Here is a 26338-nt window from a genome sequence, read left to right on the forward strand (position 1 = left end):
ACAGGCTCCTCTCCCTCCAGGCTGAGTGTTGCCCAGAAGAAAGTATACACAACTATGATTAGGACTAGGGCTACGACGACTGCTGCTATTATTGGCCTCAGTGGTGTGCAAGGTAAAGTAGTTCCTCAATATTCACTACTTCCTTTTCTGGGAGTCAGTTCCCTGAATTCATACTCTTGATGCCAAAATCTAAAAAATCAAAATAAAATATTGATGCTACTCCTCAGAGGTGCTAATTTATCTGATTTTCTTCTTCGAGGTCATGGAGGGAATAAAGGGTTGTGTAAGAGCATGTTTAAAATAGTTGAAGGGTGGGGCTAAGAATAAAGCTCGACAAACCTCTAAGGAGGAGCATTGCAACACCTTCCTAAAAGGTCCTGGGAAGCACCCTTGTGCTATGTCATTCTGGAATGCTAGTGCTCAGCTGGGCTTCTACAATTAAGGAGAAAAAAAAAAACTACATTAACTTCAAATTAACTTCTCAAAATGCATGCTTAGCTTCCAGAGGAAGACTGACAAAGTTGGTAGATGTACCAAGTTGAATTTACCTCACAATGTGACTATATTTGGACACAATCTTTAAAGGGGTAATTAAGGTTAAATGAGTTCATTGGGATGGGCCCTAATCCAGGATGACTGGTACCCTCATAAGAAGAGATTAAGACATAAACACAGAAGGAAGGCCATGCAAAAACACTGGAAGAAGAGAGCCCTCCATAAGCCAAGGAGAGAGGCCCTCAGAAGAAACCAACCCTGCTGACACCTTCATCTTGAACTTCTAGCTTCTAGAACTATGAAGAAATTTATTTCCTTTAAACCACCCAGTCTGTGGTAGTTTGTTATGGCAGCCCTAGCAAACTAATGGAGTAGGTATTAGTTATACAAGTCCACCTCAAATGTAAGTTATACAAGTCCACTGCATATATAAGAATAATGCATATATGCTTACATTTACTTCTGATCAAATACTTCTCAGCAGATACAAAAACACACTAACGTGCAAACAGAGGGAAACACAAACAGTATATTCAGTGCCACCATGGCAAAATGTATAAGGACCTTAGATAAGAGTAGAGAATTCCAGGTTCTAACACTACCTGTTTCAGAACCTCACCTGGAAAGCAGAGTGATTGAGAGCATGGTCCTCAGTTTCAGACAGGTGTGGGCTCAACCTGGGCTTATCTACTAGTCAGCTGTGTAACCTAACTACTCAGAAAGTTACCGAACCACTCAGAATCTCAGTTTCTCAATTCTGTAAAAAGCAAATAGTTCCTAATCTAAGCTTCTCAATTCTGTAAAAAGCAATAATTCCTATCTTCTACAGTTGTTACAAGGATTCCATTAAATATAAGGATTAAATGAGATTATAAAAGTAAGGGGCCAAGAACTGTGTCTGACACATGATATATAGTCAATAAATGGTAATAGTTGCTACTAGGTTGAGCCATATACAATAGCTGATATTTGTTTTTGATCTACCAAAATGGCAATTCTATATGATTCAACCTAATATTAATGTTGCAAAGAGACAACAGAGCACAAATGGCTCAGAATACAAATTTCGTCAACAGATAAATGGAAAAAGAAAATATGGTATATATACATAATGGGATACGATTCAGCTTTACAAAAAAAGAAGGAAATCCTGTCATTTGTGACAACATGAATGAACCTGAAGGACATCAAGTAAAATAAGTCAGGCACAGAAAGACAAATACCACATAATGTTACTTATATGTGGAATCTAAGAAAGAATATAACTGAATTTACAGAAGTAGAGAGTAGAATGGTAGTTACCAGGAGCTGGTGGGGATGGGAGGGGGTTGGGTAGCTGTTATTCAAAGGACAAAAAATTTCAGATAGACAGGAAGAATAAGTTCAAGAGATCTTTTGTACAACAGGGTTACTATAGTTTATAATAATATATTCTTGAAAATTGCTAAGACAATAAATTTTGTGCTTTTATCACAAAAAAAGGTAAGCATGTAAGGTAATATGCACGGTAATTAGCTCGACTTAGCCATTTCACAGTATACACATATTTCAAAATATCATGTGGTACACAATAAATACAATTTGCATTTGTCAATTAAAATTTTATGAAACAAGAATACAAGTTCCGAAACCAGGATCTTTGGGCTAGAGTCCTGCCTCTGTCCCTCACTAGCAAGTTATAGAACCCCTCTAACTCAGCCAGGCGCGGTGACTGATGCCTGTAATCCAGGCCGAGATGGGCGGATCAACAGGTCAGGAGATCGAGACTATCCTGGCCAACAGGGTGAAACCCCATCTCTACTAAACATACAAAAAAATTAGTCAGGCATGGTGGTGGGCGCCTGTAGTCCCAGCTACTCGGGAGGCTGAGGCAGGAGAATGGCGTGAACCCGGGAGGCGGAGCTTGCAGTGAGCCGAGATCGGGCCACTGTACTGCAGCCTGAGCGACAAAGTGAGACTCTGTCTCAAAAAAAAAGCCCTCTAACTCAATTTCTCAGCTACAAAGCAAAAACTTGAAAACATGCCCTCCATACTATGACTGAGAGTTAAGTAAATTAATCAGTGCAAAGCTCTTAGACTAATGTCTACTATTAGCCAGTTATCACTGATCTCAATCTGTTATTGATATTATTCATATCATTTATTAAAAAATAAAGATTTGACTATCTTTTAGATTCATTCTATCTTCCAATTCTATGCTGTTTGGGATGATATTGATAAAGGAGAATTATGCAGTTGGCATTTAGCTATGTATCACAACGAGGTTAAATATTGAGCCTTAGAATTCTGATAAATATTGTGAAATCAGAAAAAAGTTAAATAAAAATGTCTCATAATTCCTTCACAATTTATCGACAAGTCTCAAACAACTATAATACTAAAAATATATTTTATTTTGAGAGTAAATCAATCATTTTCCCTAGCTTCTTAAATTGCTAGACATTTTAAAGGATCATTTCACCTAAAACGTAAAGCGAGTAGTCCATACAGTGTGGGATTTAAAATGTTCTTGTGTGTGTTCATACAGCTGTTCATTATAGCAGGCTAATATTGGACTAAGGAGAATAATAGATTAAATAGTGAACAAGTCACTAATTCAGTAGGTGATAGTGAACAAATCACTTCAATCTCATTTTCCATTTTGAAAATGAAAAGTAATCTAAGTAAAGATATCAAGGTTCCCTTCCAAGTCTAAAATTCTATGAATCAGTGTCTATTGTAAATAGATAAAGAATATAATTTCATCAAAGAAATATAACCCATTTCCTCTGCCAATAAACAAGAAGAAAATTGTTTTTAACTAGCAGAATGTGAAGAATAAAACAAGCAAAATAACACTCGTCTAAACATGTCCCCTGAATTGTTATCATAACGTGTGCCTGAGCAACTCTAACTAGTTACTTTTATGGTCTGTATAATTAGGAGTTAATGACCAAATCTTTTCTGAAAGTAACAGGGATCATATATTCATTATCAGCAGAATTAAAGCTGCCCAGGCCAGCTGTGAAACCAACGTTGACTTAAAGTCCTAGGTCCATTTGTCCAGAGACTCCAGCCTCTGACCTTAAGAAATTCACATGACATCAGATTTCTGTCTCTGTAAAATGTTATGATATAACTTCTAGGACTCTTGAGAGGGTAAATTAGTTAATGTTTCTAATGGATAATGATCGACTAAAGAAAGACAATCCCAGTGTTTCACTAGAAAGAATCTGAATGCACATGTATACCTGTGTAACAAACCTGCACCTTGTGCACATGTACCCTAGAACTTAAAGTATAAGAAAAAATAAAAATAAAAAAAGAAAGAATCTGAATGCTCATAACTTTCTTCCAGAGAACATAGGTATTCCAGAGCATAGGTATTCCACTTTTAAAAGTTAAAAAAAAAAAAAAAAAAAAAAAAAAAAGCTTCATGATCATGCAGCAGAACTAAAACAATATTTGTGAATAAGAGCAAAATTAAAATTAAAATCTCATCATGACACCATGCAAATAACTAGTTTGAAATTGAATAGTTTGGAGGGAAAAAAATATGTATACATAACTAAGACATGTTGAATATATATATACATATATATATATATATAACTAAGACACATTGAATCTGATATCATAAAATCATTCTTCTTTCAAGTTAAAATGTTTATGGGAATTACATGATATTCTTGAATTATTAAAATGTAAAAAATGCAACTCAAAACAGGTAAACATGAATTCAGAAGCTCCTGTAAATGATGTTTTGAGTTAAACTGCCACAGCATTTCCAAAAAAAAAAAAAGAAAGAAAGAAAACTACATTTCTGAGAGTTGAACACAACCTGTTACTACTTTCTATGAAGTACAAGCAACTACATTTTCCATTCCTTAAAAATAAATAAATAAAAATAGATTTAATCTTAAGCAACCAATGACGTCCCTTATTTACCCTTATTTAAAAGGTTGCTATGGGGCAGTGGAGCAGGCTATTGTTTGGTTTGTTTGTTTGCTTGTTTGGGTGCTTATTTTGGCTTCTCTCAATAGATTTTTTTTTCCTCTTAGCTAATTTTAAGATTCCAAAACTCATGACATGTCACAATTAAACATCTCCTAGGAAGTGCACAGTCTGACTAACACATTAATTCAGGCATAAACCAGCCGTGACCATGTTGCCTCCAGTCTGGATCAGACCAGTCTGGGAAAAGATAATCATGATGAGAAGCCACAATAAAACATATTAATCCCAATGTTATTTTATCTTCCAGCAATTAAGATCTTATTTTTCCTGTCAATTCATATGTACTTTTTAGTCTTTAATTTTATTCTGAGAATGGTAACCCTGAAATAAAAGTGGATATTCTAGTTCTGAGAAGTAAATACTTTCATCTTCATTCTCAAAAGTTTTCACCTCCAGAAAAGTCAGAAGATGAGACAGAAGCCAGGGAGATTTTTATACTTCTATACCAATAATATTTACTTATTTATTTATTTATTTATTTTAGAGGAAGGGTCTAGCTGTGTCACCCCGGCTGGAGTACAGTGACCCAATCATAGCTCACTGCAGCCTCAAAACTCCTGGGCTCAAGCAATCCTCCTGCCTCAGCCTTCCAAGTAGCTGCAATTACATGCATGTGCCACGATGCCCAGCTAGTGTGTGTATGTGTGTGTATGTATGTGTGTATTTTTTTGTAAAGATGGGGTCTCACTTTGTTGCTCTGACTAGTCTCAAACCCCTGGCTTCAAGCAATGGTCCCACCATGGCCTCCCAAACCAATGATTTTTGTAGTTCCACAACTTCACATCTGTTGACAATTCCTGCTTAGTAGAGGAGGAGCAAGAGGACTACCCAGGTCCTGATGTCTCTTTTACTGCCTGGTTAGTCGGCTACATATTGTTAAAATCAATGTCACTGGTTTCATTTTCTTTTTTAATGTGCTACTGGAAAACTTTAAATTATATATATATGACTTGCTGAATATCTCTATTGGCCAGCACTGGTAAAAATTAATACTAACCAGTGGTATAAGTATCTGAGATGGGCCAGTGAAGTTGTTCAGAAAAGCTATGTAGTATGATGAAAAAGCAGAGGCCAGACAGGGATGTATTCAAATCCTAGCTCCTACACTGACCATTCAAAGGGATTTGAGTGAGTCATACAGCTTCCTCAGCCCATGTTTCCTCATAAGTAAAACAGAGAGAACAGTTTCCTAGCTTAAACAAAACATTTGTAAAATTCCTGGCATATCACAGGTATAAATAAACATTTGAATAAAAAGTCATTCTTAATAGAAAATAGAGATTTTCAAGCAGTTACCAAGAACTAACTGCTTCTCATTGTCTGTGTCTTCCAATAAATGGACCATATTCTGTGGGTCCTTCCTGCCTATAATACTAGTACGACTTTGTTATTACCTTACCTTGCACAGATGAATGACAGCAACTTTATACTCAATGCTATTACCAAAATGTTCAGCAATGAAAGTATTATTTCTATTTGTGTTTTAAATGGCACAATGAAATACATTTCCAGAGATAACATCGTGATTTTTACAAACCTAAAATCCACCTAAAAGAGACTTATACCTAGACTCTCTTCAGGAATCCCACATGTCTATAGCAGCGGGACCAAGTGTTTGGAAAGTTCTAAGATGCACCACCCTAAGATGCTAAGTTCATAATATATAGTTATTAAAAATGTAAGACATGAGAGTCAGCAATATTTATTTAAAAACTAATTCTATCTCTTTGTTATACTACATTTCTTTGCAATTTGAAAAGTGCCTGCAAATTGTTACTCTATGAAATAATACAAGAGTCGTTATAAGATTAGAAAAGATAAGCCTAGGACACAAAATTAAACACTATTTCATAAATTGTAAAACTGTAGGAGTTTCTTTTCCAATTAAAAGTAATATACAGACTGAAATACCTATTCCAAAATAGCTTAGATAAATTAATGACTAGAAAATTCATAACAGGTAATTACTGAAAAGTTTATAGGTCATATTTCATCTCTCAGCATGTAGAAAGACCATTCCTTTCCACAATGATTCTTGGTAAAATGAAGAATACTTACTAGATAGCTCAAATATCAGTTCACTATAATTATTCTTGTGTGTTCATGAAAACTAACTTATAACAACCTCTCCTTTCTTGAATCTGTTTCTTATCCTTTTTGTTCCTAGTCTTCTATTTGGTCCTTTTATCATTTTTTTCTTCATTCCCTTGATCAATATTTATTAAGCCCTATGTGCCAACAGTCCTTGAAGCTCATTAGCCTGTCTATTATTCAAGCAGAAGCAGTGAAGTGGGATAGAGAGGTGAAACACAGTTTTAAATGTTTTCCAAATTTGTTGGTTTATGTTTCTGTGCATATGTGATCTTAATCATATCTGACTTATCACCAAAAGAAATTTGAAATTCTGTTATACAGTAAGTTCATAAAAATTAAAGTGTTGGTTTCCAAAACAATTATTTTTTAAAAAAATAAGATGTTATTTTAGTTTATACTATGTCACAAAGCTAAAATCCAAAGTTCAGTTACGGCTTTCTAGGTTATTGCAATAAATTTCCAATTCTTAGATTTTATATTAATACAAATACCTCATGACCCAGAGCAAATTTTACTATTGTATATCCAAAAACTTTTCTCCAAGTTGTTCATCAAGTTATGTAACAGATGAGATAAAACTTCCACTGAAAACATCCTATTCATTAACTTACACCTAAGGGGAAATACTAGAAAACAAAACTGAAAAGTTATCACACGTCATGTGTTTATTAGAAGAAACCTTCACTTGTTTATTGAATTATAATTATTTACTTGTTGGTTTTTCCATTATATCGTAAGCAACTTGAGGAGCAAAGTTAGGTTTTACTCTCTGGGTGCCAGTCTGAAAAGTATAGGTTTCAAGACAGTTCCTGGATTGGATGGATGAAAGAAATAAACATTCAAATTGAAGAGTTACCAATAAAATAGGTTTAGCTTTATATACTATTTTTTTCAACCCATTGGCTTAAAACCTAGAAGTTAAACTTTATAAAGTGTGTGATCAACAGATTATGATATTACTTTGTTGTATAAATATTAATTAATTAATTTGGCTGCAACTTGTTGCAGGCTCAATATGTGCCAATCACTAGTCTGGGTACTGAGAATTACAGATAAATAAGATCCGTCCATGTAAAGCACAGAAGGGAGAGCTGGTTCCACTGAATTTGTCTGAACTCATCTTAATTTTAAGTAGTCATGAAACCATGAAAAAAAAAAAAAAGCAGAATGTGTTTTTTTTTCTCCCCTGACTCCAAAATGCAAAATCTATTTTTTCAGGTTCCTTAAGTTTTTGCAGTGTTTTACACTTTTTGCTTGTTGTTTAGAAAATGCAATCTCACCCGGGCTTGGTGACTCATGCCTGTAATTCCAGCACTTTGGGAGGCTGAGGCAGGCGGATCACTTGAGGTCAGGAGTTCTAGAGCAGCCTGACCAACATGGTGAAACCTCATCTCTACTAAAAATACAAAAATTAGCCAGGCAGGCTGGTACGTGCCTGTACCTCAGAAGGCTGAGGCAGGAGAATTGCTTGAACCAGGCAAATGGAGGTTGCAGTGAGCCGAGATCACGCCATTGCACTCCAGCCTGGGGATTGCAGCAAGACTCTGTTTCAAGAAAAAAAAAAAAGAAAAGAAAAGAAAATGCAATCTCCTTGTACAAAGCAATATGCCTTCAGTGACACTATCTTCTGTTAAGCAGTCAAATAAGAAGGAGATGGAATGGAAGAATAAAATCAGAAACATCATAGAAAAGAAAGAAAGAAAAATATTAACATAAAATAAATCAGAAAAAAAGTTTTGCCCAGTATCTTTCTCATATTATACTAGAATTCTGGAATATCATCAGCCACTAACCCAAAACAAGTACTGAGAACTGCCCAGAAATGAATAACCCCATTAGACCTACACTTTGTGAGAGTTGTCAGTAAAAGCAAACAGTGCAGAAATCCTCTGGATAAGCTCATGAGCAGGCTAAAAGCACTGATAAGAGTAAATTAAAAGCTTGTCATTAGTTGGTCCTTCTAGTGAATCAGATCCTTCAGGATACTTAGCAGCTGGCAATAAGTAGCAATTTTTTTAAGGCACCAATAACCTGGTCTGGCAGGTTCATTCGTTTCACTTCAGCAGATACTACCTTTGGTTCTTGAGAGAGTCAGTCTTTCTAACTTGTACAAGCGTAAATGATAAATCAAGAAAATGTGACCACTTTAGAGAACAACAAATGTTTCTAAAGTGAAGAGTGCACATTTCTTTAACGAATGGAACTGACCAAACCTGTGGCAAAGTCTGCCAATGTTAAACCCATTCCACCAGATCATCCAAGTTCAACTTACTTACCCCCAACATCTGGTGGAGGTAGTGATACTCTGGCCCTTGGTTATACAGCAAGAAGGTTTTCCAGAAAAGTAGGACATTCATGGACAGCCAGATAAGCTAAACCAATCAGACACGAGAGACAGAAAACAAAAATTGAAAATAATTATTACCTGATGAATAGAAACCACAGGTAAATTCTTGGCCACAGTGCTTTCAATGGAACCTAAACCAGTAACTGCAGAAAGCATTTTCAATTAACCAGCAAGCTGAAAACCACTCAGAGAAAAACAAATCTTACTTTACCCAGCCCTTTCACCTGAGACTAAGCATTTGGGTTGCAAATAGGTCTCCTAAATGATTTACAGCTATCCCCTGCCATTCAAAATGAGATTAAGAAATTGATGACATCACAATACCCCAAGCGAACAGAAGTAATCTGGGAAAAGAACAAAGGGAGCAAAAATGTTTAAAGGGTAAAGGAAAAGCTGTGTTCACTGAAAATGACCCCTCTTCCTCCACATCTCCTCTCCCATCAATGTGCAGAAAAATTCTCACGCGTTTTGGGGACAGGCGCGAGGTGGGGGAGTGTTCATTGTTATCTCCAGCATAAAGTTTTGTTAGTGGAGAATGTTCGAATTAAGGCAAAACTTCCACTTCCAGCTTCCCACCCGTGCACACTCAGAGAATGAATCAAAATCGCTGCAGTACAGAGAAAATGCACGGAGAGCCTAGCCCGCCATCCTACCAGGCAGAGGTGTTTAACCCCTTCGTTGGCTAGCCAGTTCCTCCAGGACACAGCCATGCCGCCGGCCCCGCCGCGCTGCGCTCTATGCCCGCCGGCCCCGAGAAGGAGCGGGCGGCGGCCGGGGCAGCGGTTACAGTTGCACGGCCTGCGGGGCCGCTGAGCGAGGACCGAGGGTCAAAGACTGAGGGGAAGCCCGAAGACCTGGCGCCGAGCCAGCCCGGGCGGGGTCTGCTACCCAGAGCCGGGTTTTCCGGGTGCCCTGACTCCGACCCGCACCGGGTCAGCTCTGCCCACTCCGCTGCCCCGACGCCCAGCGCTCTGAGCTGAGCGCGAGGCCCAGGCTGCACCAGTCTGCTCCTCTGCGCCGGCCCCTTTGTCTAGGGGCAAGCCTGTTGTTGTGGCTGCTGCTGTTCAGGATGTCCCGGGTGGGAACTTGGAGGCGTCGCCCGCAGCCTCTAGCCCAGCCTGCCAGGCTCCAAAATACTGGCAAACATGTGAACAATGCTACTCATACTAAAAGTGGGGACCCTCGCCGCCCCTTCATACTCACCACACACACACACACACACACACACACACACACACACACACACACATCCAGCTCTTTTGGACTGGTTGTTTTCCCCCGAAAGAGTTCTTCTCAAAGAGCCTTGGTAATGAAATTTGATCCGGAAACAGCCTTTTATGCACTAGCTCACATTTCTTCCACCCTTCCTCAGCAAATTACCCCACTCCCAAACTAAAGCCCCCCGAAAGCACTTACCTAAGGCTTCCCACTAGCCACCAGTTTCTTTATCCCCTTGCCCGCCCATCTCATACTGATAAAAAGGTTTTAAGACATTACTGAATAAGAAGAACTCAGGGAATTAATGGTTAAAGCTGATGTAATTCTTAGGGGCTCTAGGGGAACTTAGATTCACTGCATTCGGGAATCTTTTTGTTTTACTACTCAGTCTGTTCAGTAAGTAATAGAAATCCTCTCAATCTTGTACCAGAGGCCCAGTGAAGAGTGAGAAGGGTGTGGAGGTGACCCAGGTACCTATCCGACACTGCAACAAATCAGTATTAGAAAAGAGAGAAAAAAAAAATGTCATTCATGTAGAAAAATATCCAATGCAAAATAGATATCCAGTAAAGGTTTGTTAAACCAAAAACTTTTCCAAATTTAACAACTAATGAGAGACAGAAAAAGTTTACTGCTAGTTGCCTAATCAAATGGCTTTTAAACTCTTAAAAAAAAATCTTACAACATAGGCCATAGGATGTAATTAAAACTCAAATTTCAAAAAAATACTACTACTCTCACTATATGCAATATACTTATTCCAATTAATTTAATGAACCAATTGATTGCAGTCCATAGTTTGAAAAATCAAAATGAATTCATATGAAGTGCCTGTTAGACTTCACACAATTTTCTAATAGGCTGTTTTTCTTGTTTCATGCATGACCAAATCCAGAAAGCTGCCCTGAATCTTTCTAAAGTTAGAGAGCATATTATTTATAAATAATACTATGTTCTTTTTAACCATGTGACACCTAAAGGATCAGGGAAAGAGCACACAAAGAACCCAAGGAGTCTCACCACTGGAGGGAAGTCAAATTCTGGGATGCACTGGTGCTCCTGAGGTTTAATTTCAATAGATGGGGGCAGGATGTTCATTGGCAGAATAGGTTCTTGTCATGAGTTGAGAAGCGTGAAGCAATTCAACAATAGTAGAATAAGAGACCATTTTTAAAAGCTAAGCGACTTTCAGAACAACAGCAAAAATAACAAAAAGACAAAAGATTTTAAAAGTGGCTCCAATTCTTAATAATGTACCTACTAAGTCCCAGATTCTGCCTTTGCTACTTCATATACAAAATCTCACTCCATTCTCATAGTAGTCCTCCATGTGCGTGTTAGCACTCTCACTTTAAAGATGAGAAACAGACTGCCAGGCACGGTGGCTCACGCTTGTAATCCCAGCTCTTTGGGAGGCCAAGGCAGGTGGATCACGAGGTCAGGAGAGGTCACCCTGGCCAACATGGGAAACCTTGTCTCTACTAAAAACACACAAAGTAGTCAGGCATGGTGGTGAGTGCCTGTAGTCCCAGCTACTCAGGAGGCTGAGGCAGGAGAAGCGCTTGAACCTGGGAGGCGGAGGTTGCAGTGAGCTGAGATCGCACCACTGCAGTCCAGTCTGTGCGACAGAGCAAGACTCTGTCTTTAAAAAAAAAGAGACAGAAATGGAAGCTAAAAGAGATGAAGAAACTTGCTTGAGGTAATGAAACTGGGTTTGCTTACAGTTAAAACAACCCATAATCAGGTACTTTTGTAAAATTCGTTAGTAAAATGATAGAATGCTTATATAAATGTTGGTTATTACCTATGGCTATTATTTCATAACTCTGTAAAAGGGTCCTGAGATTTGTTTGTGTTGCTTTACCAGGAAACAGTACTCCAAGCCATCCCCAAGGAACAGAGCTAGTGTCCTGTTACGCAGGAACTCTCATTAATGAGATTCTTTGCAATACAATTTTCTCTAAGCCAGATTTATTATTTAGTATTATTATTATTATTATTATTATTATTATTATTATTATTATTTTAGATGGAGTTTCACTCTTGTTGCCCAGGCTGGAGTGCAATGTCGCAATCTCGGCTCACTGCAACTTCTGCCTCCTGGGTTCAAGCAATTCTCCCACCTCAAACTTCCAAGTAGAGTAGCTGGGATTACAGGCATGTGCCAACCCGCCCAGCTAATTTGTGTATTTTTAGTAGAGATGGGGTTTCACCACATTGGCCAGACTACTCTTGAACTCCTGACCTCAGGTGATCCACTGGCCTCAGCCTCCCTAAGTGCTGGGATTACAGGAGTGAGCCACCAGGCCTGGCCAACCAGATTGTTTAATGACATAGTGGCTGTATTTTCCAAACTAGGAAAGGCCACTCTTGAAAGTAATGAGGAGAGCGTTCTGCGGCTACATCAGCATTTAAAATAATATAAGGAGGGGCCAGGCGCAGTGGCTCACGCCTGTAATCCCAGCACTTTGGGAGGAGGAGGCGAGCGGATCACGAGGTCAGGAGATAGAGACCATCCTGGCTTACATGGTGAAACCCCGTCTCTACTAAAAATGCAAAAAATTAGCCGGGCGTGGCGGTGGGCGCCTGTAGTCCCAGCTACTTGGGAGGCTGAGGTAGGAGAATGGCGGGAATCCGGGAGGCGGAGCTTGCAATGAGCCGAGATCGGGCCACTGCACTCCAGACTGGGCGACTGAGCAAGACTCTGTCTCAAAAAAAAAAAATAAATAAAATTATAAGGAAAATCACACTTTTGCCAGGAACAGACTTCACAATAAAAACTCAAATGGGCCGGGCGCGGTGGCTCAAGCCTGTAATCCCAGCACTTTGGGAGGCCGAGACGGGTGGATCACGAGGTCAGGAGATCGAGACCATCTCGGCTAACACGGCGAAACCCCGTCTCTACTAAAAAATACAAAAAACTAGCCGGGCAAGTTGGCGGGCGCTTGTAGTCCCAGCTACATGGGAGGCTGAGGCAGAAGAATGGTGTAAACCCGGGAGGCGGAGCTTGCAGCGAGCTGAGATCCCGCCACTGCACTNACTGGGCGACTGAGCAAGACTCTGTCTCAAAAAAAAAAAATAAATAAAATTATAAGGAAAATCACACTTTTGCCAGGAACAGACTTCACAATAAAAACTCAAATGGGCCGGGCGCGGTGGCTCAAGCCTGTAATCCCAGCACTTTGGGAGGCCGAGACGGGTGGATCACGAGGTCAGGAGATCGAGACCATCTCGGCTAACACGGCGAAACCCCGTCTCTACTAAAAAATACAAAAAACTAGCCGGGCAAGTTGGCGGGCGCTTGTAGTCCCAGCTACATGGGAGGCTGAGGCAGAAGAATGGTGTAAACCCGGGAGGCGGAGCTTGCAGCGAGCTGAGATCCCGCCACTGCACTCCAGCCTGGGCGACAGAGCGAGACTCCGTCTCAAAAAAAAAAAAAAAAAAAAAAACACACACACACACACACACAAAAAAAAAAACTCAAATGACAGATACCTTTGATTTTTGGCTGAAATAATGGTAAGCTAGTGGTATAACACTGATCTTCCTATGTTAATTATAAAACCTATTGGCGGTTAGAACTGTTCTGGATCTATTATATATTACCTAAACACAGAAACTTTTTTGTAGATAGTGTTTTTCAAAATATGAAATGCACAGCTGTTAAAAAAGAGAAAAAAATACAATAGTCTTTGCACATAATCATTACTGCATTTTCCACTAATTAACTTAATTATATGTATATGTGTGTTTAATTCTACTCAACTGAACTTCTTAAGGACAAAATCTGGTCTTATTCCATTTTTATTCTAGGACTTAGCACAAAGCTTGACACATAGTAGGAATTTACACAATGTTTATTAGATTAAAGAATAGTGGTTAAGTATATCATCTTTCTTTCTGTGCCTTTCTCAGATCCCAATTTCTCAAGTGTAACTCTCTGGTAATGTAAAAATAGTTTCTGCTCAGCTTGACAATTATCAGAAAAGGTAAAGAAATGGGGCAAGAGCCCCTTAAAATGGATGTCACCAATCCCACAGTTAAATGATAGGAATTTAAGACAAGTGGGCCTTTCTATTAGTTTCCTATGGCTGTGCTAACAAATCACTACAGACATCATGGGCTGAAACAACAGAAATTTACCGTCTCACAGTTCTGAATGTCAGAAGTCTGAAATCAGTATTATTGGTTCAAAATCAGGGTGCTCACCGGATCACAATCTTTTCTTTTCTTGTTTTGAGACAGGATCTCTCTGTGTCACCCAAGCTGGAATACAGTGGTACAATCACAGCTCACTGCAGCCTTGACCACCCAGGCTCAGGTGATCCTCTCTCCTTAGCCTCCAGTGTAGCTGGGACTACAGGTGCATACCACCACGCCTGGTTCATTTTTAGTTTGTTTGTTTTTTGTTTGTTTGGTTTTGTTTTTTGTTTTTGTAAAGACAAGATTTTGCCATGTTGTCCAGGCTGGTCTTGAACTCCTGGGCTCAAGTGATCCACCAGACTCAGTCTCCTAAAGTCCTGAGATTACATGCATGAGTCACCGTGACCAATGCAGCATCTTTTCTGACGTGTTAAAGAGAATGTGTTCCTTGTCTCTTCCAGATTCTGGTAGGTGCTGACATTCTTTGATTTATGGCTGTATCACTCTACTCTCTGCCTCGGTGGTCACATTGCCTCCTTCTCTTCAATCTGTGTGGGTGTCAAATCACCCTCTGCCTCTCTTTTGACAGGACACTTGTGATTGTATTCAGGGTTCACCCAGATAATCCAGGATAATCTCCCTATGCAGGATACTTAAATGTAATCACTTCTGCAAAGTCCCGTTTTCCTTATAAGGTAACTTTACAAGTTCCTGGGATTAGGATAAGTTATCTTTAGGTGGCTATTATTTAGCCTAGGATAGCACCTAAATTAACCTAGATCATCTTAATTTTCTTTCTCTGATTGGATATGCTAGCCTTAGAATACAACTTCTGAAGAAATTCACCTTAAAGAATAAATGTTTGAGATTCTTAGTTAGCATTTCCATCAAGAAGTCAAAAATTATAGACCAGGAAACATGCCTGATAGAATTCGGTAAGATTTCTTAACCATTATAACCTGATATAGTTTACCATTTTTGTTATTTCATGTCTAATTACCAGGAGGGATTAGTATTAAAATTCAGCGTAAAAAGAGCCTGTGTGTTTTTTCAGGAAGAGAAAAGAGGAACCTAGGAAAGCTCCATCCCAGTGTGCAGCATAAACTGGTAGAGTGGGTAAAAGAATCCTAGAGGTCTGAGTAACCGAAAAGGACATTAAAGAGAAAAGGAAACTCCATCATGTCCCTGAGGCCCTTGCAAGGAAGAAGGGCCCACCAGGGAGCCAGGGAAAAGTGGTCCAAAGGCTTAACATTCCCAAGTCAGGGGACAAGTTCCAGACAGTGACTCATTCTCATTTCTATACAAAAACAAGTGTAGACCATCATCTGATTCAGTCATTTAGGAATGTCTACCGTGCACCCACATGGCTAGGTTAGCTCCTTGAGAAATTCTGAAAAAGTTGGAGAGGTCCTTATGCCCTTAAGGACCAGATACTTTGTTGCAAAATAAGACTTACAAATGTGGAGGCTATTTAAGAACTTCAAAATGAAGATGATCAGTGAAAGCTTGTCAAATAAAACTGAATAGTAATGATTTTTTGTTTAGAATTGCCCTGCATCAAACACTTTTCCAAACTTCCGGATTTCATAGACCAATAAAATTTCAGAAAGAAAAAAACGTGGTAATCATTTCACAGTGTATATGTATAGGAGAACATCAAATTGTACACCTTAAATATATAAAAATTCATATACCAATGATAGCTCAATAGAAATGTTTAAAAAAAAGAAAAAATAAATAGAAACCAACACAGACTAGTCAAATTTTGCTGCAATTAGGACAATTTTAAAATGAAAACTAAAACAACAGTCACAAAATACCATTCACTTCTGTTTTATTAAACAAAATTCATTTTTTACAAAATAAATGTAAGAAATACTGACTGCTTTCAGCTTCCAAAGAAACTCTCTCTCTCTCCTCTCTTTCTGTTTCTCTCTGTCATTTCACAGCAACCATCTTATTGTTTTTCTTTATTTGTTCCTCAAGTCTATAAGGTAGGAAGGTAGGTAAGGCCACTATTTTCTTCATTCTAATATTTTAGATAACAGAACTGAGGCATATGGACAGTAACTAACTTGAACTACCTTGCCCAAGGTAACCATGATATTAAGTAGTAGATTTCCAGGAATGAATACCCCTGCTCCTTCCTCCACTTCATGTAGTCATTGTTGAACCAGGACTTCTACCTGTTCTTAGTTCTAATGTTTAAGGCCACAAATGCAGTTGTGGTTGGAACTTTCCCCAGTCATCCCAGGTGTGTAGAGATTTACCAGAAGGCCTTTGTGTTGCCAAGACAGTGCACACTCTCAAAAGACTGTTGTGTCTATTATATATGATATCATTTGTGCTTTATCTTGCATGGCATTTCCTGAACACAGCTATTAACACAGTAATTCCTGTACGTGTGTGAAATGTTACTGTTCTTAAAGTTTTAAACAGAAGTGTCTGAAAAAATATTCTTAATACCTGAATCCATGTGTTCTGGTTGCATCTTCAAACAACTTTAAAGTATTGAGGAAATATGATTGGACTTTTATAGTCTCACTTTACTTTCTGAATATACTATGAAAATCTTAAACCCAAACTATTAGAATCCCTGTTAAGTAACATGAGTTTTACAGCCATAAAAACACTGGAATTGAAAGAGGCTTTGGAAAGCCTCATAACTTTTAGTTATAGAAAGGAAATTAAAGCCTTTTTCTCAGCTCTTTCAGCTCACCAAGCACCTTCATGCTACTGCATTTTTGCACACTTGGAGAGTGTTTATTTATATATTTATTGATGAGATTATTTGATTAATGTCTATATCTGTTTATATCTGACTAAATTGCTAATTTCCCAAAGGCAAATCCCATGTCTGTTTTGTTCATTCTTATTTTCCCAGAGCCACACACAGGGCTTGGAACATCAGTAGGGGGCTCAGTAATGGTTTTAATGAAAGAAATGAAAGACAGTAGGGGAATCTAAATTTCCTGACTTCTCTTCCAATAATTACTTCACATTGACATTTTCTATTTTACACTAATATGATATTCTGTACTTCTTTAATTCTTTCTATTTCCCAAACATACCCTGTTTTCTCACATTTTCGTTTATGTGCATGCTATTCTTGTTTCGTGGCACACCTTACCTGGAGATGCTTACTTAGTCTCCAAACTCAAGACCAGTATCTTCTCCTGCTAGAGGCCCACATAGACTCTTCCCAGCTGCGTCAGGAACCTCTTGTGTCCACTGTGTGCCACCCTCTTTCAGAGCATTTATTGTGCCACATTTGTTGGTGCATTTTCTAGGCTGTTTCTCCAACTAGACTACAAGTACTTTGAGGAAAAGAAGTTTTTGTTGTTGTTTAATGCATTTTAATAACAAACCTGTGGGAACAGCACAGAAGACAGATACCATTAAGAACATGTATTTGCAAGTGGGACAACTTAGAAAAGTATAGTAAAAAGAATCTAGTATATGATAAAAATATACAAACATCATTTAGTTGCTGTCAGTAAAAAATTTACTTGCCAACCCAATGCAAATCCAAATGTCCAGAATAATTTAACAGGTTTATTTATAATTGCTATAAGGTTGAATTGTTGAAACTTGTTCACCGAAGTATGTTGACTTGCATTAATGCTTCACATCCCCACGTTTATATTAAAAATTCACATACAAATGAAAATAGAAAAACTGCAAATAACTGATTTCTATACCCTGTTTTTCCACTTGCAAGCATATATTTGGGTGCCTTTTGACTCCATGGGAAAAAAATAATGTTCAGAATGACTAATTATAGGAAGAAAAGAATTTGGCAGGAGGGTCGAGGGATATGAAATGTTTCCCATCACAGGGGATTCTTAAGCATGCTTTCTATATTTGTGATGTGCTAGGTGAATGTCCTCTGGCATAATTGTTACATATTTGGCAAGGATAACACACAAGATGGTGCCTTCAAAAAAGGCCAACTAGATAGGTCTTCACTTGCCTCTTGCAAAGCACCAATAGCTACATTCTGGAAGCACAGATCTATTTTGAAGTCTTGAGAAATTTTTCACACCACATGCTAGAAATAAGTTTTTGAATCAGAAATTCAATGGGCTTTTGATAATGTCTAACTTCATGAAGCACTACAGTATAAGGCTTGTCTCGGTGAGGTTTCTTCACCTCTCCAATAGAGGGTGCACTTGCAAGAGGCATTTGTAGCTAGTTATTTGTAGCTAGTTGCTTCCTGAGCAGTTTACTATGGGTCATTTGCAAGCAGTCCACTTTGTAGGAGCCATGGAATAGAGATTTCCTTACTTACACCCCTTGTCCTTTGGCTGCAGTTCAGTGTACTAGAGGCTGTGTTGGCATTAGAGCAAGAAATTTTTCTTCATTACATAAATCCTGGCACATAGTAAGGGTTCAAAATATATTTAATGAACAAATGAATAAATAAATTAATGTCTAACATGTGAAAACAGTTTAGGTTATTTTCAAAATGAAAACTCAGCATTCATCAAATATTCTAATTGCCAACAGTGTGGCAAATGTTTTAGGTTAGAACTTGTTAAAGAAGAAGTTCAGGAATAAGAGAAATAAATAAATAAACAAATAAACTTGACATTTGTCTTGTCTTCTTCCTCAACAATCTAGCATGGAATTTAGCCTTCAGCCAAACTTTCCTTCTCTCCAAAAATTTAAGACTGGGAATTTCACAGTAGTTTTTGTCTTCATTTCCATTCTCACAGTTGGATCATTCTTATATCCATATAATAGCTTAAATGTCTCTAATGTTAGTGCATATCACACTGTATAATACATTGGCTTATCTGTCTTCCTCATGGGAATCAGACAACTGGAGGTCAAAGAAACTGTGGAATTAATCTTTGTAATCCCAGGGCCTAGCACAATGCCTGGTTCATTATTTAATCAATGAATATTTAATTTTTAAAAAATAATACTTGAGCACTTCTCTTAATTATTTATCATTCTAACCTTGGACTTCAATACTGTGTTACATTGAGAGAAAAACTTTTATGGGAATAAAATTCTATTAGAAAGGTAAATTACCTACATGGTATAGAATGTAATATCTGTACTTCAGATGTTATGCCTGTCATATTTCATTACTGTTCCTCCTAAGAATTCACTCCCCTAAGTAGCATATTCTATTATATGTAGCCTAGCTTATCAGGACTATTCAACATCTTTGGAAGATTACTGTGTAAGATCAAACATTTAAAAGGAGAATAATCTTGCATCTTAGCGTTCTACATTCTTTTCTACTATTGAAATTTTTGGTGAAGAAGAAAGTTTTGTATCTTATTCCTTTTTACCTTTTCTCTCTGTTCTGTCAATTTTTTACCGGAGACCCTTTTGATTCAGTCTCCTACAGAAGGCAGCACTATGCCTCCTGTGGTCTTTCATAGTTCTTTGTTAAAATTTACATATGCTCAATTATTACATGGTGATGCAATTATTTGTTAACCAAATGTCTTCATATGAGTGGAATCTCACTGGAGTAGCACATAGCCTGCAAGTTCTCCATCATTCTGCTCTTCTTTCGTTTAGCAACAAAACACCCTGAGTTTCAGCTGGATTATACCTGTGAACTAGCCATTACTTGTTTTAGCCTCTCTTTCAGTCACGATTAGACACTGACCATGTTTCTACAAATGAGATGTGAGCAGAAGAGATGTGTATGTCCTTTTACAAAGGAAATTTCTTCCACATTTTCCTTTTTCTGCTTTCTCACAGGCTGGAAATATGTTTTAAGCATGATTTAAGGACAATGAAGGATAATGAAAGATATTATCTGAAGAATAATGAAGAAATAAGATATTAAAAATTTAGATGACCTTGTAAATGAGTTGTAGTTACCCACTTATATGGTTCACTTCTTTACTGTTATGAGAGAGAAATAAACTGCTTTATTCAAGGCACTGTATTTTAGATTATAGCTGCTTAACTTATTATAGCCTATTATTATAGAAATTGGTTCCTGGAAGTGGGGCATTGCCATAATAAAAACCAAAATACATGACATTAGTTTAGCACATTAGGTGGCAGGTAGAAAGGACCTGCAGGCTAGACAGTGATGTCCTTTGATATGCCATTACAAAACATATGGCAACTTGGAAACATACTGCATTATTACCAAGCTGTAGCCCTAGGGGAACAGGATTTTTTTTAATGTCATATTTCTGGTATGTTTTGGCTGCTACTTGGAACTTTCAGCAAAATGTTACAAGAGACACGAAATAAAGTTAGGCAAGAAATGGCCCATTTGCAAATGGCAATGAAAAGAAAGCTCTGCTAATGGAAAATCTCTCTGCCTGTGATTTGCAATTTAATGGAATAAAATTCCCCTAATTTGAGACTTCAGAGGGTAGAAAAGCTAACTGTTTCCGCATCCCAGACAGCATGATATTAGATTGTCCCTCAGAATCAGCTCAGAGGTAAAGAGCGGTAGTTTTGGATGACATTAAGGTAGCTTACATTAAGTTAAGGGAAGGAAAGACGAGCAGAGAGAAGATAATAAAAAGGGAAGCATCTATAGACTCTATAGACATTGCTCAAAAGATGATTTTTGCTGTGGTTACTCCACATGGAAGTGATTGGAAGCAAATAGGCAAGAATCCTACTAAGGGTTTGAAAGAATTTTATTATCATAAGAACAAGGCGGGTATACAAGGACCTTTATTGTTAGAGATCTAACACAATCCTCTGTCCTTCAAAGCTGAACCAAGGAGAGAACACTCACTCTTGCCACCTTCTGATGTGGACAGTGGATGAAGAAAAGCCTCCCAAATACATAAAGTCAAAGCTGCAGGGGGCAATGGACGAAGAAAATACTCATTGAGAGCAGAACAAGAGGTTGGTTAACCCAAACAACTAACATACCAGCAGGTTAGAAAGTATTCACGATTTCTACCCAGGAGAATTTAAGATTTACTGTGAGCCAGAAACAGCTGGGTACTTTTCAGTTTTTACATTTCTGAATGGGAGTTTTTGTTGCAATTATCCTGTCCCTACTCCACTATTATACATCAGGACCGAGGAAGACATGTAACTTGTGTTTGTAAGTTTGTAAGTTGATGCCAGAGCACAAGGAGCCACTTCCAGACCTGAAAGAGAAGACTACATTTCACTCCAGTCCTGGATTTTCAGCTGCAGCAGTAACTGAATGAGATTTTATGTGGACCCCCTTGAAGAGGATTTGAGTGTATTTATGAAGAAAGATGAGGGTGCATGGATACCTGAGTTGTTAGAAGGGCAAACTGACAGACTGATACCTATCCATTGTTATTAATTCTCCCCTAGTCCACTTACTAATAGAACACCACAAGTCTTACCTGAACACAGAACTGCTCAGCTAGATGCACTTTGCAGCCTACATAGGCAGGTGTGGGCATGAGACTACATTAGTAGGAGTAATGTGTTAAACTTTCTAATCATATCTGTTAAAGAGAAAATTGCTTATATTTCATTTTCTCTCTTTCCCCATTCATGAGATTGGAACACAAATGTGCTGATGAACTCTCTTTGACCAAGAGAAAGAAGACCATGTTCTAGGAGATAGTTGAGCAACTCAATAAGAAACAGGATTGCTAAATGACCTCCAGGAGCAAAGGTCCCTGCTAGCCAAGATTGGATTGACTCTCAGAGAGAATAAAACTATCAACTTGATGAATCCACCATCACTTTTGGAATTTTCGTGTTACAGTAACTTAGTCAATACTCTAAATTCTATAATTGAATTATAACAATATGAATTGATGACAGAAGAATATTTTTGATGTTGAGAAACACAGCCATATTAACATGCTAAACGTTTGCATCACATTTTAAGTTATTGATAATTCAGGGAATATATCTTAATATTCATATTCCTAGACTTATCTGACTTGGTAATGAATCCATATTTCTTTCATTAACTAGTCAAATAATTCAAAAAATGACAATAGCAAAATAAGAATGGTTGTATGATTCAAATGTTTCAAAAATGAACATAATTCTGTTCCCTATACTGTTAACTGTAGTTGTCACATTAGGGTCTAGATTTGTACCTTCTCCTCAAGAGTTGAATTGAATGATTACTCATCATATCTGACCTATCTAAATGAAAAATACCCTTGATCTTTATTTCTTTGTCCTAGACTATTTAAATCATTTATTTTAACAGCAAATTTGGAAGAACAACAGTAGACTAAGTGCTTGATAAATGTGGAGATGCACTTGTTAGCAAAATATGTTAAAATTTCTCTTTATATATTTGGAATCCCATAGCCGAATTTTCAGTTGCAAATTCCATACTACTGAGCATTACTCCCAAATATCATGAGGTCACAGAGAGATAAGTCCTCAACTAGACTCTCCCACACAGACTAATTTAAACAACAAAAGAGTCCAGTTCTATTTATGATAATTATCTGAGTCATGATACTCATTAATATGGTCTCTAGCAGAATATAAACAATAAATATGCATGGGGAACATTGGAATAACAAAACTGTAGCATAATATTCAACACAATGGTAAAAAAATAAACTGCCATTCATTTTGCTGCTCATGATCAAATTACGTTTCCTCTTTTCAGCTCATTAATACTGGACATGGTGTTGTTTTTCTCCATAAGTAAAAAAATCAGGTTGTGAGATTGAAAATGCCATGTTAGGGAGGTATTCTGATATATTGGACAGGGCAGTGAATTCGTAGTTGGAATTCCTGACTTGCACTGAACCTGACTCTGCCATTAATCTTTTTATTAACTTTAGACAAGTAATTTAATACTTTCAAGCTTCAAATTCTGAATGTATAAGATTAATGGGATGGCCTAGACAATATCTAAGGTATTTTCTGGTTCTAAAGTTTTGTGATTCTACAAATTTTCTAATCCATCCTATAACATTGAAATCTCATGCAACATATATTAATTACACAACACACTTTGGGTTAGACATCATGCTAGATCAAAGCTGAGATGAATGGCCACCATAGACATGATCCCTATCCTTCTGGAACTTACCATCAAGTGGAAAGACAGAGGCTATAATAATTATAACACAAAACACTTAATTACATTTGTGGAAAGTTCCACACAAAGGGTACACAATGTTGTGGGTACAAAATAACAAAACATTCATAGTCTAGAGTGCTATGGAATCATATCTGATTAATAAACTTTTAAGATGAGATCTGAAGGACAATAGCCAGACAAGGAGGAGTGGTAGCAGAAGGGATGTCCGGACAGAGGAAATAGCATGAGCAAATTTGTTGTGGTGGCAGAGAACTCTTGGCCCAATTAAGCTGCTGAAAGTAAGCTAGTGCTGCTGGAACACACAGAGTGAGAGATAAAGTGGTATAAAATGACACTGGGGAGACAATGTCACTTCACTTGGAGCTTTATAGCCCAATATACATTTTGGACTCCATACAAAAATGTAATATATGGGACAAGATAGACATGTTTTAGGTAGGGATGCAATGTTATCAGTTTTCTTTTTAAAACATCACTCTGTCATGGATGAATACATAGGATGTGGCAATAGTGAGTATGGGGAAACCAGAACAGAGGCTACTGAAGTAGATAGGTAATAAGGGACAGTGACTTTATCAGAGTTGTTATAATTACAATTTAAAGAAATGGATAGATTTTTTACATATTTGGAAACTAGGGTCTAGCAAAATTGTGAGGAATCAAAGATGATTCCATATTCAACTGCTAGTCTAAGTCCCATTGTGAATTATGTATCAGGATATTTGTAAATAGAATATTACTTTATGAATTAATACAGACATCTATTTTACTGCATCTTTAGGCAGTGATCACACAAACTTTGAGCACCTCCAGTTTCAGAGGATTTATTGCATTTTAAAGAAGACAATTGGTTTTTGGACAATTCTGAATGTTAGAAAGATCTTCTTGATACTGTCAAAATTCCTTGTTGTTCTAATTCCCTTGTCTCACCTCGGATCCCCAAAGCAATAGAGAATAGGATGAGTTCTTCTCTGGTATGGCAACAGTTCAAACATGTCAAGCTAGCTACCAGTTGCCACCTTGCCTTCTAGCCCCATCTTTCTCTCTTACCAAGCCTCTTTTCTATAAGCTAAGTGTAGGAATTTCTGCTTTCTTGCCTTAATCACTCTTTGTTAGCTATTACTTACCTTTTAGGTCTCAGATGAAGGACTGCTTTCCCAGAGAACCCTAACACAGGAATATTAGGTTCCCTCATTATAAACTCTTACATATCATTTGTTTTCTCCTTTATAGCACTTTTTAAGTTAGAAATCATTAATGTCTGTCTTCCCTGCTAGACACAAAACACGTTAAGAGAATTTGGTCTGCAGTGGGGAAAGACAAGCTAAGTCACTGTCTATGAGGAGATCATGTTCTAATGAGCTCGATAAGTTGCTAAATGAGTAAATTAACATATAATTCGAAACAGTATAAATAATATTAGTCGGCACAAAAGTTATTGCGATTTTTGCCATTAAAAGTAAATGTAACTTTAATGAGAGTGTGAGGACCAGGAAAGACCTTTCTAAGGACCTGATACATAAGCTGAGACTCAGAGGAGTAGAATTTAGTTAGTATGGGAGAGGTCTCTGAAATTTAGCATGCTGATATGGTTAGACGGCAGTTACTGAGGGAACAACTGGAGGAAATGTGCAGCAAAGAGAGTAAACATCTTGTGGTATTTGATGGAAGTGTAATGTGAGGAGAAAACAGGAATCTTAGAGCTGGATAGTTTGCTAGGGTAAAAGAAACTTGACTGATATCAGTTCTATGAAAAAAGTACATTATTTGTAATTACTATAAAATATTATGGTACCATTAATTGGACTTTTGCTTCCAGATAAAATAGTAAAGCCAGAAATATATTTAGTCTTCCTGTGAATTAACTATAAAAACAGACAAAATATGTAAAACAATGGCTTTCAAGATATTGGACATGAAGTCATGAAGAATAGTGATCCCTGAAAAATAGAAAAAAAAGTAGAGTGAGCTTTATGATTGTCTCTGCTACTGTCTTGAGAGAGTTTCTACGTTGAGGCAGTATGTATATTTATGATATTGATAAACATAGATATAAAAATAAGTATAGATAAACAAACCAATAGAACTGATTAAAGACTGCAGAAATAGATCCACACACATAAGGAAACTGATTTGTGACAATGTTTAATGTCAGTTCAGTGGAGAAACTGTAGTCTTCCTAAAAACAGTTTTAAAACATTTGGATGTCCATATGAAAAAAGAAAGAAAGAAAGGAAGAAGGAAAGAAGGAAAGAAGGAAGGAAGGCAGGCAGGCAGGCAGGCAGGCAGGCAGGCAGGAAGGAAGGAAGGAAGGAAGGAAGGAAGGGAAGGAAGGAAGGAAGGAAGGAAGAAGGGAAGGAAGGAAGGAAAGAAGGGGAAGAAAGGAAAGAGAAAGAGAGAAAGAGAAAAAGGAAAGGGGAAAAGGAAAAGGAAAAGAAGAAAAGAACGAAGGAACAAAGGAACGAAAGAAAAAGATAATAAGGGAAGGAAAAGTCACCTCTTCACTCCATATCTTATACTCATGCCAACAAATATTAACTCAAAAGGTCAATAGACCTAATGGTAAACCTACACTATAAAATATCTAGAAATAAATAACTAGAAAACATTTCTTATAACCTTGAATTGTTGTCAAAAAATTCTATAAATATGACCGACCAAAATCATGATCCCTATAAAGCGAAAATTCGGATAAGTTAGAGTCATTTAAAAGTATATAATTCTGGTTCTTCAAAAAGTTTACCTGCGTTAAGATAATAAAACAAAGGCCATGGACCGATGAATAAATATCGGTAACTCAATATGTTGCATAAGCAAGCTTGGTATCTAATAATACCATAAAAAGAATTACAACCTTTAATAGTAAGAAACAAATAGTCAATGAAAATACAGATACTTTTACCAAAGAAAGATATATGGATTGCAACATAGGAAAACATACTAAACACCACTTAGTGTATTAAAGAACAAGTAAATTAAACTACAATGGTGAATAAGCACTACCATACTCTATCAAGAATGGCTAAGATTCCACC

At 37.4% G+C, this 26338-nt stretch overlaps 1 protein-coding gene across 3 annotated transcripts in view; it reads right to left on the bottom strand.

The window, feature by feature from the left end:
* Nucleotides 1-9972, bottom strand: part of NOX4 (NADPH oxidase 4) — a 177389-nt gene extending 167417 nt beyond the window's left edge. Inside the window, exons 1-2 of one of the 3 annotated variants that reach the window (XM_017887659.1) lie at nucleotides 9586-9972; nucleotides 8862-8957 (exon numbers count right to left, since the gene is read on the bottom strand). Coding sequence is in view for 2 of the 3 variants with exons in the window: in XM_017887657.1 (XP_017743146.1) it covers nucleotides 8862-8957; nucleotides 9586-9642 (153 nt within the window). In the remaining variant the exon portion in view is untranslated. Of the gene's footprint in view, nucleotides 1-8861; nucleotides 8958-9010; nucleotides 9156-9585 lie in introns of those variants that run through there. The other 2 variants (XM_017887657.1, XM_017887658.1) reach the window with 2 other exon arrangements.
* Nucleotides 9973-26338: the final 16366 nt, after the last annotated feature.

The sequence above is a fragment of the Rhinopithecus bieti genome, unplaced genomic scaffold (assembly GCF_001698545.2).
Source record: "Rhinopithecus bieti isolate Rb0 unplaced genomic scaffold, ASM169854v2 scaffold_15796, whole genome shotgun sequence".
NCBI classification, from domain to species: Eukaryota; Metazoa; Chordata; class Mammalia; order Primates; family Cercopithecidae; genus Rhinopithecus; species Rhinopithecus bieti.